Source organism: Haliaeetus leucocephalus, unplaced genomic scaffold (genome assembly GCF_000737465.1).
Source record: "Haliaeetus leucocephalus isolate CR32 unplaced genomic scaffold, Haliaeetus_leucocephalus-4.0 Scaffold763, whole genome shotgun sequence".
Classification (NCBI taxonomy): domain Eukaryota; kingdom Metazoa; phylum Chordata; class Aves; order Accipitriformes; family Accipitridae; genus Haliaeetus; species Haliaeetus leucocephalus.
The window spans coordinates 1,618,405-1,639,063 of NW_010973199.1; the positions used below are offsets into that span (position 1 = coordinate 1,618,405).

The 20,659-nt window shown below is 40.5% G+C and overlaps 1 protein-coding gene across 1 annotated transcript in view; it reads right to left on the reverse strand.

Moving 5' to 3' along the window:
• The window catches only part of PLXNB2 (plexin B2), an 84,207-nt gene extending 64,098 nt beyond the window's left edge, over positions 1-20,109 (reverse strand). Inside the window, exons 1-9 of the mRNA XM_010581286.1 lie at positions 19,012-20,109; positions 17,119-17,301; positions 14,319-14,441; positions 10,373-10,473; positions 8,043-8,169; positions 6,192-6,342; positions 3,783-3,897; positions 2,924-3,026; positions 2,350-2,451 (exon numbers count right to left, since the gene is read on the reverse strand). Coding sequence (XP_010579588.1) covers positions 2,350-2,451; positions 2,924-3,026; positions 3,783-3,897; positions 6,192-6,342; positions 8,043-8,169; positions 10,373-10,473; positions 14,319-14,441; positions 17,119-17,301; positions 19,012-20,109 — 2,103 coding nt within the window. The remainder of the gene's footprint in view (positions 1-2,349; positions 2,452-2,923; positions 3,027-3,782; positions 3,898-6,191; positions 6,343-8,042; positions 8,170-10,372; positions 10,474-14,318; positions 14,442-17,118; positions 17,302-19,011) is intronic.
• Positions 20,110-20,659: the final 550 nt, after the last annotated feature.

Below are 20,659 nucleotides of genomic sequence, written 5' to 3' on the forward strand. Positions count from 1 at the left end.
TAGAGCCAGTAGTTCAAAGCGACGACAGAACATTCATTTTTGCTTTTTCTAAGCAAGAATTTAGGCAAGGAAAATAGGAGGAAAATGGATATATACCAATGCCCTAACCAATTAAAACCTTAAATGTGCTCATAGCTGCATGACTGCTAGCTCCAAACACACCGTAATGCCCAGCATATCCTGTGGCAAAATCATTCCACATGAGAAGCCACATGATATTTTGCATTTGGGCTGTGAGCCAACCCCTACAAAATATCCATCCACAGGTTCTTCTGAGCACCCTGCCCTCCATGAGATGTTTACCAAAGGCTGAGCGTAGGTTATGCCCTGACTCAAATGAACTATTTCATGCCTTATTTGTCTGTTTTCACATATACTTAGAGGTCTGTGTATACAGCTGGAGTCACTGTGCGTGCCTATTCAAGTCCTGGCACTGAAGGCATTACTATTTTGGCTTAAAAATGCACCCCTGTACCAGGATATATGGAGCTGCTCCCACAACAGAGATGACATTCTCACATGGCCCTCACCTAAGAAAAATTATTCTGACATCATATGACACTCATTGCTCTCCAGCATCTTTCCAGCCTATGGCCTATGCATTCATCTTATTTCTTACAGAGACCTGAATTCCATGTAAGCCTTTCCAGTTCCAAGCTAAATAAATGCATACTAGGTTTGGGCTGTAGGCAAACTGTTAAACATTGCTACCCATGACAAAGCATTCAATCCAGAGGATGTGCCTTTGTTAAATGTAATTGATACCTCACAGAAAAAAAAAAAAAGGCAGAAGCTTTTTCATTCCCTTTTCTCCACTAGTAGTTGAGAAAGATTAAAGTGCTTATTCACAGAATGATAAACTAGATGAAGGAGTTTTTGGGTTCCTGCTGCTGTTTCTCCTCCTTGGAGGAAAAAGGTCCTCTAGAAGTCAAATTCAGCACATCTAGATTATGTATCTGCCCTGAATTTGTTCTCGAGAGAGAATGGGCTGTTCCACTTATATCAAGGGAGCAAGGAAAGATTTTCCTCTTGTGCAGAAAAACAGCTCTTCACAATGTTAAACAAAAGAAATGTGAGTAAATTCTCTGGAATACTTTTCCATTTTTAGCAAAGGGAGCTGTGGCCTTTAAGACAAGTGTTATGTGCCACATCTTGCACACAGCCAGACATCCTACCAGGGACCAGTCCTGGCATCTCGGAGAACAGACTAAATCCAGCAAATTGCTTTTCTTTGTTTACATATATTTTAAGGCCTTCAAGCAAAAATGTTTATTTTTGAACATATGCTTGTATAGCATGGTCTTGATATATGTATAGTGGAGTGCTAGACAGCATGATCTTCATATGGTTGTAGTGCTTATGGGTTGCTTTTTACCCTTCTCTGAATACCCTTCTTACATTGTTACTCTCCAGACCTGTTTACCCTTCTCCATCCCTTGGCAGGCATAGCAGAGGTGATAGAAGGACTTTGTAAGCTATACAGTACTTCAATTTGGCAAATGAAAAAAAACCTGAAAAAACATGAGCCTTCTTTCCCTTGATAGATGGCTGGTAAGCAATCGATGCAATCTCCAGCGTATCTATCATCAATTCACATTTACACAAAGACAACACAAAAACAAACAATAGAATCTAAGAACAATACTTGAGCTATCACCTAAAGAAGCAGTTTTTAAGCTTCATTTCTACCAAACTAACAATAACATTTTATGCATTGTCTAGGTTATAAAACAATTAAAAGCTTGGGGTTAAACTCTGTCTTCTTAGAAGCTTTGTAATTTACTTTCTGGAAGCAAGTACCAACAAAGACAAGCCTTTGCTAGAGCTGAGAAAATACCTGGTTTGACGGTCACACACACACAAAAAAAAACCCCAAAAGATTGTTTTATCCAAACTAAGAAACATTTAATTTCTGAGTGCATTTTTTTGTTCAGAAAGTGAAAACTGAATTAAGCACACAGAGTGATGTCATTCTAGAACAAAAAAAAGAGCGAGTATTTAATTAGAAAAAAAGATACGAAACATTCACAATTCCTAAATCTCCTCTCATTTCATTAGATGAAAAATAATTGTCATGTGTTTCAGTAGATCCAACTTAACATTCTTAAAAAAACCCCTCCACATCTAGTAGTTAAAATATTTTGTCCAGCTCTGATTCTGTCTTGGTGATGACTCTACCACAGTAACCTATATTATATCAAACTTGAATGTGTAGCTCTTCTCCTTCTTTAAAAACAGTTATGAGCAGGATCTCCAAGGAACACAAAGTAATGGTTTAGTTGAGGGGTGTGGCTGCAGTTTAAGTAAGTGGAATTCAAATGACAGCTAGCTTTGAATTAATCTGCTTACCCGATAATAAGCTAGATGTCTCCCCTCAAAATACACCCTTGTTCGGTACTCCATAGGTATTATTGGAGGGTCAGGGTTTAGAAACTGTGGGCATTCTTCTTCCTGGGGAGAGAAACATTTTATATGTTATTCCAAATAAAAAGTCTTATCACAACAAGCTCCAGTGGCCTTCGGACAATGGAATGATTGTTCTGAAGAACTTCATGCTTAAAATACAGTGACAGATTTGATTACACCCTTTCAAATTAGACATGCTAAAAATGACTGCAGCATATGTCAAAGCTGTGGGTGATTATCTTTCCCAGCCTTGAAATCTTGTTCCTCCCATTGAAGCAAAATAGTAAAAGGAACAAAAATATCCTTTCAGGAGTTATTCAGTCTCATTGCCCCTCCTCAATTACACCCTTAAATTCCCACCCCCGCACTGTCACTAAAAAAAAAATACCTTACACTTCTCGAGTTAACTTTAGAATAATTTTTAAATCCCTAATTCAACCACTGATATAAGAGAAAAAGCAAAGAAAATATTGAAGTTTTCTAATAAAAACCTAATAATCTTATTTTTAAACATTACCATGTTTTGTTTAATCACATCCTGTGTTGAAGAGGACTCTTCACAGATATGTTTCTTCCAGTCCCACTGGCAATTCCATCTATTGCTTGCACAGGAATAGCATCTACAAATATAACATGATAGTCATGACAAACTGTCAGGCTTTTTCCCCCATTGACAAAAAAAGTAAATGAGATTCCATCTTTATTCATGGAGGGTAGATCTATCTGTTATAGTGCCCTTACTCTATTAAGCTGAAAACTTCATAGTAAGAACAATTCAAGAACCCCCAAAAGCCAATTTCTCCCTTAAATATTTGAGCAAGGATCAGAAAACTACAGCATCTAGCAGAAACTTTGAGATCAAGTCTGAGAGGACTGGAAATGACCTTGATCAACCCTCATACATAAGGATGAACAAAGTGGGGTTTGGGTTGGCTGCGCCTGCCCTGGGGCAGCAACATCTCGAGCAGGGCAGATGATGGGGGCAGAGTCAGATTTGACTGTCCTATTTGAATGCACTGCAACCCAAAGCACCAATCTATCATTTGAGGGAACAAGCAGGTAAGCAGGAGTCCACAGAGCTCACCTGCAGATACATTAGCAGCGACAGAAATGGCAACCCAAAGAACTGGCCTTTAATTATATAATTATATATGCCATGAATATTCCTATTCCATGTGTTTTATGTTAGCGGTTCACCTGGTGCCCTTCAACCATTTTTAAACTCCATTAAAATGTAAGAAAAAGGATTTGGACACTGGCAAATTTTGAGAGTGCAAAAGGCTTAATTATGAAATGATTGAGTAACCCAGCTGCCAGTTACCTGAAACACCATGCTACAGGATCTAAACACCTAAGTAAGAAGCTGAAACACTTACGGCTGATTTTCAAAGAGATTCATTGCTTCTTCACAGTCATAAAAAGGGTAAGTATGTGACGCAAAAAATATCTTGTTCTGTCCAAAGGTTAACTGAAGTGGAACTGAAACATGATCTATCACAAAAGAAAAAAATTATCTAAGTGGTTGTTGAATTCTTTAGCTCTTGAGCTGAATGATACAATGATAATAATTCTATTATTTTACAGGACATAAGCAAATATTTAACTATACTGTTGACACTCTGGATCTCATGACCTGTTATACTTTAGAGCTAAAGCTCTGTTTTGTCTTTTTAAGCTTTACAAAATTTTCAGCACGCGGTTGTCAGAAGAAGAGCAGAGATGGGATAAAGGGAAGAAACAAAATTACAGAGTAACTTTGTTTTATGGACGTGTTTCTTGGTGGTGCTATCATCATGCTAGAATTTTAGAGTCTAGGAGAACAAGGAAAACTGAATAAGGAGATAATTGAACACAGATGAAAACTGGCAGGAGAACAATCATTTTAAATAAAACATTTTTCTTAAATATGAATATGTCTGCATGTAAAATTACTTCTTTCATTTGTGGATTAAAACTGTCATTGTCATGTGAATTAAAGCAAGTGATCTTTGTGGTTAATGCCCAACAGTGCCTGCAATGCTAAGTTACCACAGGCACTTGTGATCTTCAGTTTGCCGTACATGATTTCTCCACAAATGTACTTTTTGTCTGGATTATTACTGAATTAAGAGTGGAAAATTTATCTTCAGAAACTGGTGCATTCCTCAGCGAAGCTGTTTGCAATACCTTTTGCAGAAATGATTAAGCCCTTGTGACAAGCTATTTCACAAGCTATTGAGCAATTTCAAACTCTGCTTTCCTTGAACAGGTTCTTGGAAGACCATCAGCTCTTTGGCTGGAAGTCATCTTTGCCTTCACTGGGTCCCCTTGAATATTTCAGACTGGTAGGAATGCCAGGGGATTTCCTAACAACGGGACTATGAAAAAGCATCCTTCCTCTCTAGAAATGTCCTATTCCCTTTGAAACCAACCACAACTAAAGTAACCCAGACTTTTCCAAACTCAATAGGGTTTCTTAACATTAAGTGGATGGCTCAGGACTTTTTGTCACATGCTGCCAGGAATCACTGCCTGTGCTCATAACCGTCTGCCTTCTGCTGAACCCATTGCCAAGCTTCTGAGCATCTTTATATTACTTTTGAACATCCTTTCAGATGGAACCCTGTGCAACCAACTCAGAGAGGCGTATTATTTCTAGGTGACTTGGTTACTATAATGCCATCCCTGATAAGCTTCTAGTCTTAGATTTTATGCTGGAAGACATCAAGATGTCATGTTTATTAACTTTATGTCCTGCTTTACAAAATATTTAGGGAATGTGAATTGGCCCTAAATTATGGAGTGCTGCTTTAACACTTAGCATAATCTGATACTGTGACACACCCCAGCTAGTTTAAAACTTCAGAGTGAGATTTTAACATCATTACTCTTCCTGCAACTAAAACTGGATTTTGACCTGTTTCAGCCTTAAGAGAATCTTAAAAAGTGCTTCCAAGTACCTCTCTGACAATTCATGGCTGTTGTGATACATATAAAAGGGTTATCCTCCAGGGTACCTCTGCAAGGTGCAAAAGCACCTGTTTGGTTTTTTTGTTTTTTTTTTAAACTGGATACATAATAAACAGTGCTGTGTAACCAGTTTTATTCCATGTGTTTATGCATCAAGATGTATGAACTTAAAGCATGAATAAAGCACTATCTAGGAAATAGCACAAGAATTACAGTTGGCAACAGACGTTAAGCACATAATCAGTGGTTCAGAACAATGATACAGCCTTTAATTATATGATCACATATTTTTTCACTGGACTTACTATTGCAGAAGCTGGAGGGCACATAGTAGAAGAGGCAGAAGGCTTTATGAGAGAAAGGACAGCCTTGTAACATGGACCTGAAAACAAGCCACTGAACTACAGCTGACTAGAGCAAAATTAAGGCATCAGAGATGAAAAACTTCCCATCTGAAGTGCGTATGTGGCTCTTCTGGCCCCACAACTCAGAGTGATTAGGGCAAGATCAGAGTAGCTGTTTTTTTTTTGTTTGGGACACAGAATAGCACCTCTCTGGCTCCATGTCTACACCTCTGCCAAGCTCCTGTTTCAGGTTCCTGGTAGAAATACTGGGAATGCTACAGCTTGTAAATATAGCAATGGAAAAAGTTTGAGCAAACTTTTTTTTTTAAAATGTTTGAATGGACAAAGTTCAGCAATAGACTATTTAGGGAAAGGGGACCGGAAAAGATAAAAAAACTTGTATGCAGCTCATATAAGAGCATCACATTAGAAGCAGCAGCAGGCTATGTTTTTTCCTGTTATTATACATGGAAGGTAGCAATATTTCTTTACCTTGACCTTTCGGTGTTGGAGGAATTATATCAGGGGGATCACAGATAATAACCCCTTCTTTTAATTGAGCAGAATGGGTTGTTTCACCAAATGTACACAAAACCTCGTCACTCTCAGTCAAAGTTGGCAATGGACTTACAGTCAGTTCTACCTGGAAACAAAATTTAAAAAGTGTAAAATATTTGAAAGAAATAAGTCAAGACCCAGTAAGATTTATGGCCAGAGAATTTCAACTGCTCTTTTTTTTTGGCCAGCAGTGATATTTTGGCTAGTATCACAGAAGATGGTTGTCTTTTTCAATTTTTATTTCTTCCCACCTGCTAATCTTTTCTTCTTACATCTCTACCAATTTTTCTCAGCTGAGTCTATGATGAACTAGACTGGTACAAACACACCTTGTCCTGTCAACGCATTAGCTCAGAACAAAAATGTCTGTACAGACACATCCAAACCCTTTTATTCTTGTCCTCAGCATCCAGTTTAGCAACAGTAAACAGAGTGGTTAACACTTAAATCCTGACACACTTAATTAAAATTACATTAACCTTAGGTGTTAATAGTGAATAATGAAACCAAGGCTGGATGGGCTGGAAAAGCTGGAGTTTGAAAGGGCTGAACAGAAAAAGTGGCTTCCTCAAGACTCAATGTACATGCAAGAAACCCACTGAGATCTATCATTACTGCTCAAAAAAGATTTCTGAGTGATGGTGAGATCTTAATCTCCTCGAGGAAATTTTCAATACAGAGTGTATGTGAGAAACTAAAAGCAAAATAAAATGGGAAAAATTAGCAAGGAAAGAGGAAAAATTGAAATGAAATTTTGGATGCTGTCCTTGATTTAATGCTTCAGGTGTGTTAATTATACAGTTTTACTTTTTCCATTTTGTATTGCCAGTACAAATGACAATCATCCTTTCTTACTGAAACTGGTCCACTATGTTATGAGCTGCAACATTTTTTGGTGAGTAAAGGAATCATGAGGAGACAGTGGCATTAGTGATGTTACAGGCAGCATGCAAACGCTCATTTGAAGTTGGGTTTGGTTTTGGCTTTTAGGTATTTTGGCCTCAGATGCTGATATGAGACACCGGAGACTTGTCAACACAAGTTGACAAGATCTGAACTAAGAAAATGCATGGATTTTAAGTGGACTAGTTACGCTCTACTAACATCTTTATTCAACATAGAAATGGCCTTAACACAATGCTGTTTACATCATTTAGGAATGGAATTAATGTGACTTGAATGAAAGTCTCTTTCTTTCTGATTAAGAGGGATTAAAATCCATTTTACTGATTTTACTTGTGGAGCATCCCCAGGAAGACCTCAGTCTGCACTGGCATGCTCCATTTGGAGTTAGAGCAAGCTATGACACCCTGGTCACACTCTCAACACTCAGTTTTGTTGCCAGAGTCGTTTTGCATGCTGAATTTACCTTCTCCATGTACCTAGACAGACTTCGCTGTGTAGGCAAATCCACTACTGATTTTAAAGCAACAGCTTATGGCTTCACTGCTTACTTAAGTTTATGCTCAAGTAAGCTGAAAGGGCAGCATGAAGTCTCCCCTATCAATCACTTTTTATGGGTTATACAACACTGTGCAACACTTTCATAATATTCAGTAATTGCTTTATCAGCCATACTAGTGCATCGTTTTGGTTTACAGAGGTCAAAAAGAGCATTTCTTAGTAGAAAATATGAACTGCAACCTGCAAAAACAGCAGGCAAGAAAGAGCACTGTAAGAAATGCCAGAGACTGAGATACCCAAAACACTATCCTATTCCTAGTCTCCACTGCGCATAAAGAAACGCAGATACTCATCTTCCTGGTAGTCGTTTTCTTGTCATACCTTAGCAGGGGCTCTGCAGCTCATATTTAGAGGGTCTGCACTAATGATAGTCATGCACGTGCCACTTGGACTCCACAGCCAGTGGTTCTCCTTATCAGCTGTTCCACAGTCTGCCTTCTTTGTACACCTGACAAAACAGGAACAAAAAACAAAGTAAAGCAATATTATAGCTGGACTCTGCTTTCTCTGAACTATGCAACAATTTCAGGATTAGAGCATGAAATTACAACACAAGATAACTGGGAATTTGCTTTAATATTGGCTATTCAGGTTGCTATTAGAGAATTTTTAATAGAATAAGTGGTGGAATAAGTACTGATGGTTTGAGATGTCAAAAGCAAGTGGGAAAACATGCCTATACTATTTTGGACACCACCTTGGATTAGACAACCCAAATCAATGCAGAGGCAGTAATATTTAGCACAGGAGCCATCATGCATTGGAGCCATTGCCTGATCATCTGAAACTAGGCTGATTAATCTTCATTGTAATATATAACAAAGTCCTGAATGAGTGGGCACAGCCTGTTTTTTCTGCAGGTCAAATGGCAGACACCTCTGTGTTGCCGGTAATAAGACACCCTACTCATGAGAGTAAAATGCAATAGAGAAGTATTGCCAGGGGCACACAGGCTTGTGGAGAGCCCCTGTGAAACCATAGCACTAGGAATGTTACTTTCATAGTGAATATTTTCATTAATTCCTGCCACTATTTAAGACCTCTCTCTGCCAGGGCACCATTACCATTACGGGAAGACAACAGCAGGTGTGCAGCCTCACCAAAAATACTGGGAGATTTTCCCAGCTCAAGTACAGGAAGGACAGAAAGAAGAGATGCTGCAGTGCAGAAGCTGTATATATGGCCACAAATGCTTGTTGAAGTGTGTGTGTGGGGACAGTCTCATGCGTATTCTTTCCATTCTGTGCAAGGTTCAGGAGAAAATGCTGTAGGATCTCTGGCTGCTGTAGCAGAAGACTATTAATTTGTCAGGGGCTTTAACACAGTGCAGTAGCTGCACAGTTCTGTCAACCCTACCTTTAAATATATCATTTACACACAGAGTCTACGTTCATATAACATATCCCTAAACACACTATTAAGTGCTCTGTGTGATCATGAGACAGAACTTGCTGCAGATGAGAAAAATATTAGAAATTAGACACTTTTTTCTCCCCACTGGAAATAAATACTAGCAAATATAAAAATTCATGTTTGCCTGTTCTCAGAGACCATTAATGTTTTGAGATATTGAGGTCAGTGGTCATATCAGAAACGTAAAGGGAAATCTAGGGTAAATTGCCTTTTGTATAATGTATGACATGGCCTTCAGCTCCCAGCAGACAAGGAGGAGTTTGAGGTGTATATTCCAAGTCTCCAGGTTTCATCCACAGCAACCTAAACCCAGGCTGGAAGAGTTACAGTATATAACATAAACCTGCACGCACTGCATAAGTTTCTCTGCAGTGCTCCATATTATGCTACACATCAGGCTGATAGGTAACTTAATGTGATAGTTCACATTTTCAGACAGGAAGCTAGAAGCCTGAAATTCATCTGCATACTATAATTAAATAGCCCCTTTGTTCCAACAGCAAGTACTTAGAATCACAAATTCCCAACCGCTCATGCCAAGGGGTTAATTAACTTAGTAGTCAAAAAGAGAGCTGCAGGACCGCTCTTTCCACATGCAGCTCCAATCAATGCAGAGTGCAAAGAAGAGACATTCCAGAGCTGTTCAGTGCTGTCCTAGTTTACATCTGTTTGAATATTAATTCAGTTAACCTCTGCAGATAGTCAGCCAAATGCCACTTTCTGCTCTCCTACAGTTAGGTGAGGGTTCAGTGTAGCTACATGTCTTGATAGATGACATTTATATAAAAACAGCATTTGAGCTATATACTTTATTTCAGACATGAACAGTTTTTTTCTTTTATGTTCTTTTTGACACTTTCCTGCTCTACTTAAAATATAGGCTATATTTTCTGAATTTTAAATAGGGAGTACCCTTTTAATTTCTGGGAGAACATTTGACTGTACAGTTCAGAGAGTGATTAAAAAAGCAGTTAGAAGATGTATCCTGATTTTCCAGCAGTACCAGCAGAAAAGTATATATTTTCCCAAACTAATCAAATCTGCAGAAGTCAACGGGGACTTATTTGTGAGCACAGAAGATTGATATCAAAGTCTGTGTGATAAAATTAAATCACTATCAGAAGTGTAAGGCTGAGTACAAAGAGCTGGGATCACTATGCTGAACAGTAACCCACAGCACATGTCAAAATTTGAGCTATTCCACTGCCTGCACCCAAGAAAACACCAGCAGCACTCACCTGCCCTCTCTCACGCACCAGCCGCAGTATGGATCCCTTGCTTGAGTGCATTTCTCACAGTCCGAATATTTGTGGCAGTCCTGCACAGGCAAGCGATGCACCTGGAGAACCGAAAGTAAGGCAAACTGTAACGAATCTGAAGAAGGCACAAGGAGATGGAAATGTTTGTGGACAGGGTTGTACAGTGCTGTTGCCTGTGGCAGCAGAAGACTTGACTCAGACTTGACTTACGTCAGAGGTCAGCTTGATTTTAAGAAAATACATACAAAACCAGAGTCCGGTTATTTCCCCCTCAACAAAGTCCAAATTCACACACTTTTCCTGCTTTTTTTCACTCCAATATTCTCTAATCTCTCTTCAAAGTAACGTAGGACATTGTTATAATTGAGAATCATGAGCAAGTCTTACAAAAATTGAACTTTTCAGCTCCTCCAGTTATGTTACTTCTGGAAATCTGCATTATAGCAGCCACCACAGGACAGAAACTGCATCAACAATGCTCTGAATTCAAGAAACACCTACTGCAGGATGGATACTTTCAAATGGCTAACTTGGTACTGGCTAGATCATTTTTTAAACAGAATATCCTCCCTTCCATATCACTAGCATAGAGATAAAATAATTTGGAAATGCAAACATCAGTGGCACTTTTAGCCAGAAGGCATTTCAGAAAGTCTGCAAGCGTGAGAGAGCCAGGGCACTTCGGGTTACTGCACTTCTCCATGCATAATCCTCCACCACGCAATACACTCATGAAAGAAAATGGAAATAATTATGACAGGAAGCAGCAGGGAAAAGAGCATCATCAGTTCTCATGTCTCAGTCCCCCAGTAAATATACGGCTTCTGGTTTTGATTTCCTTTGGTGCTGAGAATAAATAACTTTGTCTTTCTTTGGTGCACAGAAAAAGGAGCCCGCACACGACCATCCCTTTTAGTTATGCTGTTGAAATGATGCAAGAGGAGAACAAGACATATGTCTTCCTGTCGATGACTATGTTTTACTTTTAAAGAGCGCAAAAAGTCTAGCAACAGTAACTCTGAGATGTAAGCTTTCTTTTTTCTACCTTATCCTCTCATTTAATACAACAGGCAATTACAAAGCTACTTTGAAAGTCTGAGTTTGGCCTTTTCTTTCACATTTGGAGAGTTCAGTCTGACTCAGTTAAGGAAAATGTCAATATTGAGTAGTTTTCTTGCATTTATTAATACAGAGGTTTACCTTTTCAGCATTCCCTTCTTCCTCAGATTCTTATCTAACTGGAGCTGAGTTACTGGCACTCTGCTTCACTAACTGGTACCCATGAGTAATTTAATATCCAGTGAATGGCTTTTTTATGACAAAGTATTTATTTCATAATTCTGGCAGGCAGAAACAAGCCCTAGAGATTGCCATCTCTGCAAGTTTTACGTAAACTTAATGGATTAAAAAAAAAAAATAGCAGCTCCATTTACAGCCAACTTCAAAATGCAGAGAAACTAATTTTAGAGATTTTCTAACTGGCACTCGTAATCAAAGAGAGTGGTAAAAACTAAAACAAGCAAACAAGCTAGTGATTGTGGTAAGTGACTGCCACAGGCTTCTGCTTTCCTCCCAGTATAGTATGTACCATTAGGAATTTGGGACCCTACCAGTGATATTCACTTGTAATCAATCAGAGTGAGCACGGCAGGGGTGGTATGCTCCTTTCCAAGTCCCCCAAGAAGCTGCAAGGGGTTTCTCCTGCTCTCTTCCCAAGCTCTGGGAGCAGAGCGGGGAGGAGGGGGCTGACTTTTGAAAGCATTTGCTCCAAACCACCCACTGCTATTGACACAGCAGCAGAAGCTGGGAGGAAAAGGGGGAGGAGAAGTGAAACAGGAAAGCAGGAGCTTACTTCTCACTATGGCTCTTAGCATCTGTATCGTTCTTCCTTGTATTTCTCTCTATCTGATTTCTTTTTAAAGTTATCTGCTTCAAGTTATCATCCACCACATCATCACTTTCACTTTGCTCAAGTGCTTACAGAGCCCAAGCAATTCATTTCCAAATGCTGAGGCACGCAGCATCTGCCAGGTACCTTAGCAGTAAGCGTGCCTATCGGCACAGCTAGCCTGCCCTTTATTGTTTACCTTATTTATAATAACTTTAAACCATTTTAACTCCCAGGGTAAGATTCTGATGTGTCTATTCCCACAAGTCCCAGCCATGCTTAACCCAGAAGTGCACATTTCAGCATTTATTCTTCCCCCCCTTGCTTATGTCGCTTTGTTTCTCCTAGCTCCAAAGGCCTCCATTCTCCTCCTGCCTATCTGCTTCTAAAAGTGGGTGGGACTGCTCATTGTAATTAACTCCTGGAGATGACAGTAATGTAATGCCATTATAGAGCTCCCAACTTTAGTTATTCATGTTTAAGCTGAACAGGTTTTGTAAAAGAAAACTATTATTCGAATTATTCAGAAACTGCAGCGTCTATAAGAGCTACTTGGAAAAGATTAAACTGAAATCCTTTCTTTGGCAGAAATTTGCCGCTTTTGAAATTTAAATGTTTTGTAGAGATGGAATTTTGGGTTTCTTTGCAAATTTTCTCTGAAAAATTTGTCTGTGGCCTTCCTAAATTCTACCAGTTCAAGCAGACTGTCACCAGTAAACTCATCTTTCAAAGTTGCTGCCATTCCCTTATGCTGCTCAGCAGCTCACACCATAGCCTGGTGGGGACCTCGGGGCTTTTCAGCAACATGCCAGCTTGTCAAACAGGGTGCCAGGCCACCCAGGCTTTTGTGGACAATGTTGAAGTTTGCAGTTCTGTTCCAAATCTGAACAGAAGCCAAATGAGAAGCATCAACTACTCAAAAAAAAAAGAAAAAAAAAACCGAAGTAACCTCTCTCACACACTGTCCTATTTTTAAATGCTTTATCAGTCGCTTATCTGGCACTTTTTCCAATGTGGCTTCTAGCCTGAAAACATTCAGCTAGAATATAACATTCCCGCAGCAGGAATTTATATTAATTCTTTTATAAAACAGACAGAGAACATTCTTCTCGCAATGTTTTCCCCAAATACTCTCCTTTCACAGACCCCCTCATTCTCCCTATGCTACTGCTGCTGGAGCATTTCCCATGTCCTATTCCGTGTCACTGTCAGTGCTGCAGATGGTCACAGCCTGTCACCCACCCTGTTCTGGAGAGGTGCTGAACCACGCATCTGAGGCTGGCAGCTCCAGCCACCACAAAGAGAAGTGTCAGAAGAGGGTTACAGTTGGAGGTGAAGGAGAAATCTAGTCTCCCTCTCATCTCCTACTTGCTTTTTTTCCCTCCTTTCTTTACAAACCTCCATTGTGCCTCACCTGCCAGCACAGAGAAGGGGAACCTAGAAGAGATTGCCTGTGCCTTCTGTAGCAAAGTCCAACCTTTCCTGCTGCACTCGCTTGGCTATAGCAGACGCTTGAACAAAAGCATATCCCAAAGTTGTAATTCTCTCCATTGCTGCTTAGTTTTTGACAGCAAGACCCACAAAAACTCCTGGCAGCTTTACAGATGTGTAAATGCTATTATGTCAGCCGCCAGCATCCTAAATCTTGAAGTACTCTTGAAAAGGACTGATGGCAGCTAGAGCATCCACCGGTACCCCATGGACACCACACCGAGTGCTAGGGCTGCCTGACCCCGTGGTGTGCTGGTGCCAAACATCTCAACTTCATCCTTCTCGCAAGACTGTGTAAGAGAGCTTTAGAGGTGAACTCACTTCCCATTCCCAGTCACTAAGCACCATGGATATAACGTTCTCCAAGTCACAACAATCAAATGCATCAGCTTAGACTTGAGAAAGGTCTCCACAGACACAGGGCCGGGGGGGAGCCCCACCAAATGAGGCCACTTCCAGGAACAACTGAGAAACGTACAAGTCTCAGGTAAAGTTGCAGAGAAAGTGAAAGTGGACCTGGTCCTTAACACAAGCAGGACACATTACCTTGTCTGTGGTCATCACGTACAGATTTTCTTGTGTTTGGTCAAGGACCAGGTCATTCTTTATGGGTTTGTTTAGTTCAATAGTAAGAGAGCTGTACTCGGTTGCAGTGGATGACAGGAACACCTATTTCATGGAAGAAAGAAAGGTGGTTAATGTTGCTTTTTTTTCCAAAAATCATTATATCTGGCTACTGCCATAAAAGACAATAAAAAATGTTTCTATAAATATATTAGCAACAAAAGGAGGGCTAAGGAGAATCTCCATCCTTTACTGGATGTGGGGGGAAACGTAGTGACAAAGGATGAGGAAAAGGCTGAGGTACTTAATGCTGCCTTTGCCTCAGTCTTTAATAGAAAGACCAGTTGTTCTCGGGGTACACAGCCCCCTGAGCTGGAAGACAGGGACGGGGAGCAGAATGAAGCCCCCATAATCCAAGAGGAAATGGTTAGTGACCTGCTACACCACTTAGACATACCCAAGTCTATGGGGCCGGAGGGGATCCACCCAAGGGTACTGAGGGAGCTGGTGGAAGTGCTCACCAAGTCACCTTCCATCATTCGTCAGCAGTCCTGGCTAACTGGGGAGGTCCTAGTTGACTGGAGGCTAGCGCTTGTGATGTCCATCTACAAGAAGGGCCAGAAGGCGGATCTGGGGAACTACAGGCCTGTCAGTCTGTGCTCGGTGCCGGGGAAGGTTATGAAGCAGATCATCTTGAGTGCCATCACGTGGCACATACAGGACAACCAGGTGATCAGGCCCAGTCAGCATGGGTTTATGAAAGGCAGGTCCTGCTTGACTAACCTGGTATCATTCTATAACAAGGTGACCTGCTTAGTGGATGAGGGAAAGGCTGTGGATGTTGTTGTGGATGACCTAGACTTTAGTAAAGCCTTTGACACCATTTCTCAAAGCATTCTCCTGAAAAACTGGCTGCTCATGGCTTGGACGGGCATACTCTTCGCTGGGTAAAAAACTGTCTGTATGGTCAGGCCCGAAGAGTTGTGGTGAATGGAGTTAAATCCAGTTGGTGGCTGGTCACAAGTGGTGTCCCCCAGGGCTCAGTATTTGGGCCAGTTCTGTTTAAAGTCTTTATCAATGATCTGGACGAGGGGATCGAGTGCATCCACAGTAAGCCTGCAGACAAGTTGGGCAGGAGTGTTGATCTGTTTGAGGGTAGGAAGGCTCTACAGAGGGATCTGGACAGGCTGGATCAGTGGGCCGAGGCCAACTGTATGAGGTTCAACAAGGCCAAGTGCCAGATCCTGCACTTGGGTCACAATAACCCCATGCAACGCTACAGGCTTGGGGAAGAGTGGCTGGAAAGCTGCCTGGCGGGAAAGGACCTGGGGGTGCTGGTCGACAGTCAGCTGAATATGAGCCAGCAGTGTGCCCAGGTGGCCAAGAAGGCCAATAGCATTCTGGCTTGTATCAGAAATAGTGTGGCCTGCAGGAGCAGGGAAGCAATCATCCCTTTGTGCTCAGCACTGGTGAGGCCGCACCTCGAGTACTGTGTTTTGGGCCCCCCACTACAAGAAAGACATTGAGGTGATGTGCATCCAAAGAAGGGCAACGAAGCTGGTGAAAGGTCTAGACAACAAGACTTATGAGGAGCAGCTGAGGGAACTGGGGTTGTTTAGCCTGGAGAAGAGGAGGCTGAGGGGAGACCTTATTGCTCTCTACAACTACCTGAAAGGAGGTTGTAGTGAGGTGGGTACTGGTCTCTTTTCCCAAGCAGCAAGTGATAAGATGAGAAGAAACGGCCTCAAGTTGCACCAGGGAACATTTAGATTGCATATTAGGAAAAATTTCTTCACTGAAAGGGTTGTTAAGCACCGGAACAGGCTGCCCAGGGAAGTGGTTGAGTCACCATCCCTGGAGATATTTGAAAGACATATAGATGTGGCACTTTGGGATATTGTTTGGTGGGATTTGGCAGTGTTAGGTTTATGGTTGGACTCAATGATCTTAAAGGTCTTTTCCAACCTAAATGATTCTATGATTAATGAAAATCCTGTGTTTACTCAAGTTCACAAATTCACATGAGGAAAAACATTTCAGTTTGAAGTATATGGCATCAAAAGCAGGAAGTAAACCATAAAAGTAATGAAAAAAATTGCTCACTGCTCACAATAGCTAGTATTTGTATCTTTTTTTGTAAATACTGATTTATATTAGTGCTGTAAAATTAAAATTCTCAACTCAGAGCCATTGCACTTGAAGGTGTTCAAATTTGTTGTCTTCCCTTACGGTAACCAACAGTTTCAGCTTCAAACTTCAAACCACGTAATGGCACATGGCCATCACTCCCCTTCAAGCAAAACACGGTGTTTGGCGTTGCAGTCTTGACATTTTAACACCACAAACATGTGAACCCTTGAGCCCCACACCACACAATCAGAATTTAGCAGAGCTCCAGCTTGGGCTTTGTATTGCCACATCTATTCACTGAATGGCCAGAGTAATTACAAAATGAAAAGTTGCTCTTAAACTAGTATAGGCTTGAATAGAGATAAGGCTAGAGCAGCTGTTAGATTACCTAAGGCTGTTTATATAGGGCTCTCAGTAGGTATCTAATCCTTCAGGAAAAGTGTAATTCAGGTGATGCTAATTCAATCTGTGTATCGGATAGCTGAGGTACATCAGAAATAATGTGGCTTTTCTTTGAAATTAAAAATACCAAGAGAATTTGCTGCTGGTATGCTATCTTATAAATCTCATTTACTTTTAGAGTAGAAGTATGCTATCACTACAGTTCACAACCTTTTAAACACCTTCCAGTCTTTTAAGTCCAGTTTGTTACCTTAAGAATTTTACCATCCGACGTTCCCAGAAAGGCCACAGTATGTCCATTCTCCACAGCCACAGTGACGGCCGTGAGATTCATCCCTTCTTTTTGCAGTACCGGCTTCTCTATAACACCATTCTTACTTCCCAAAAGGTATGGCAAGTGTTCAGAGCCACAGGGGAAATTTTTGCTTGCATTCTAATAAGGAATAGCAATACAGAGAGATGTTAAACATTCAGATCAATAATTCCTAGTTAAGAATGAAGTGCAACCCTATTACCAGACAGTATAATATCCCTCAGACATAGAAGAGTGGAAAGAGAGAAATGGATTGTCTGGCCATTTTCCCCCAGCCAACAGGCAGCAACCAGAAAACAGCCTGCTAATTGCAAACTGCTTCAATGCTTTCACTTTCCAGGAGACATGGGGAGATAAAATTTTCTGTTTCAATTTCATTATAGCAGCACAGTCTAAAAAGTAACCCGTTTGTTTAATTAAAATGAACATGTCATATAGACTGGGTTGACCAATTTTGTGTTGAAGGCTGTTTTTTTAATGCTGTTTTGTTTCTTAATTTGCTGCTATCCATAGAAAAGCAACCCACTGACAACCATCTCATGAACTTCAACACATTCCCTCCTCACTACACTTTAATCCTGAGCTGCAGGGAGTTCCACCAGAAGGAAGTTCATTCGCACCTTGCCTTTCCTGCTATATTTGGTAACAAGACTGTCTTTCTGATCTGAAATCCACACCTTCTTTTTGCCAGAAGCCACGGCCGCTCCACTTGTCACATTCAGAATTTCTGTGTTTGATGCTCACCTCAGATGCAGGGTACTGCAGCAAGTAAGACTGGTGTTTGGAAGCAAAAAGTGTTCTTTTGGCTTTTTATCAGTGCTAGTGACCTACTGTGTGGGAGAGGGCTGTGGTTTCATGAGATGAAGGATTATGGGTCAATACCAACATAAGGTATTCCCATGCCCCATCTCTTCAGCTGTTCACTCCTACTCCTGGACTGTAGCACACCACTTCTCAAGCTGTGCTCGAACAGCTGCTTATGCAAGTGTGTACCTTGCTCAGGTTGGGGAATTAAGACATCCTCCTAAAAGCTGGCTGAGTTTTTTTTAAGATGAGTCAATTCCTCAGCCCAGTTTAGCGTTGGCTGCAGTAACAAATAGCATGCACAAGTAGGGCTTGGGAATAGGGTGGTGTGGGCAAAAACATCATAAAGTCAACAGAGATGCTGAAAACTGCCTCTCTGAGACATAGTCGTAAATTGAAGAACAGTATCTGGAGGGGTGTAAGTAACAGTGCTCTCCAAAAACCGTGTAGCTGAGGTAATGAAAAGCCATAAAAAGAAGATGTCCATCATGCTGTGGAAGTATTTTGAGCCTGAGCAAAACATGAACACCACCTGAATATAAGAAACATGCATATTTCTAGTTATCTGAAAATTCAAATCCAAGTGAGAAACAACACTGAACTCTAGATATCACCTACAAGATTCTTAATACCATTTAAAAACATTATAAATATGTTGGTTGAGACCAGAACTGTCTACAGTGATCATCTGGAAGCTGATCATACACGTAACAAATCACTGCATTTGACTCAGTAATTTCCGTACCAGAAGGAACCCTTTAAAACAAATGCATTCATAATACCAATATTTATCTTTCAGAAGACATAAGATCTTTTTTAAAAGACTCAAAAGTATTACTATCTTGCCACTTCTTGCTTGACATGTTCTGTGAACCCCCAACCACATTCCATTTCTATGGTGAATCCAGCTATTGAGTTTTCAGTCATCTGATCTCACTATAGTTTAGCTCAAAGCCATCTCAAAACATGCAGTTGTGTATTTGCCACTAATTCTAACACAGATTCTAAAACTGATACTGATATTACCAGTCCATGTGATGCACACGGGTTTTCTGCTGCAAAAAGTTTGTAAAATGAGCTGGTATTCTTTTTGGTGTAGCAATCGTTCCGGTTTTTTTCCATCTTTTCATTGATGTGCCGCAAGGAAAACACACACATGGCAGATTTGAGAGAGCCATTATCTTTGTTTACTTTGCTGAAGAGTGCAAGAAGAACTTTGTCATCTGAGAGAGCACCCATAGTTTGTCTCTGCTGAGCCATGCTCTCAGCCAGCTCTTCTCCCGGGACAGTGACATAAGCAGAATGACAGTGGTCATAGGCACCATCATCATCTTTGCAACCAAAGTCCATTTCAAAGTAGGAATAATAATGGGCATCATCTTTGCACAGACGTGCAATCAGTGTGCGGTTATTGACGGGCTGTTTCTCTTGCTGATTAAAAATAAAATAAACATAGTTTTTATCCTCAAAGACTGCCACAAATTGTTGTGTGCTTGATGAGTGATAAGCTGATTTAACAGCTGCTGAGTCTGTATACATTTCAAAAATGTCTTTTCCATCCCTTTCGTAGAGCTGCCGAGTGCTGATTATTATCCCATTATCATTTGGTCCATTCCCTTTCCCAACAAACAGCACTCGGTCATTATTCAAGGAAGTGATCAATCCCACAGTTGATACACTCTCATCATTGCTCGCTACAAAGGACTTTTCTCCGCTACTGTCTACATAATACTTCTCATTGCTAATGTCTTCTAGATCTCTGATGGCACAGATTCCCTTAAAAAGGCTTCCACACACCACAATTGTTTTATCCGCCTTGTTCAGCAACAATAATTTGTTGTAATTGTCAGTCAGTACCGCCTCTTTACATTGATTTTCATCAATGGGAGGTGTGCACTTTTTGTTGTCCTTTCTTGGACCTGTTTCTACAGACCTTATTACATCCAAGTTTTCTGTAAGTTGATACAGAGCATTTACCACTCCCAAATAGATTATCCCAGTGTCATTATCCACTGTTAGATGATTTAGCTCTGTAGTACTTCGAAAAGATTTCAGTTCCTCATTTCTGGATAAGGTGATGCAAAAACAGCTCAAAACACTCAGTGTCCAGATCCATAAAGCCATTTCTATGTAATACCTAAAAAGGGAAAGAAAAGAAGAACATGAAACATACTGAAAAATAAAATTTACACAAAATTCAGCAACATGAAGGTTTTTTTCTTTCATGATTTCAGACGCAAATACACTTATCCTTATGCATGTGTAGACATTATGAAGATTATGGAAAGCCTCAAATCCTGTTAATTGCCTAGCAATTTAGTATGTTGGGGAAGGATTAAACAAGGTCATATGTCTAAATGATTATCATATAACCAATTAGACAATCAATCCTGTGCTAAAGCACAATGAGAACAACAGACAATTGAAACAACATAGAGTGCCAAGAAGCAGTAGTGCTTCTCCAGACAGCTTCATACTGTGTGAATTACTGCCGAAATTTTAAAAATAAGCTGGAGGATCCCAGTGTTTTGGGTTTAATAGAGGGGGAGAATTTACATAAAAGTGTTTGAGACATTTGGTGTTGCAGGACTTTCCCCAGAAGGAAAAAAACCTTCCACTGACTACAAGTCTGGATCTGGCTACTGATGCTTTTCAAGAAGGCATTACAAGAATC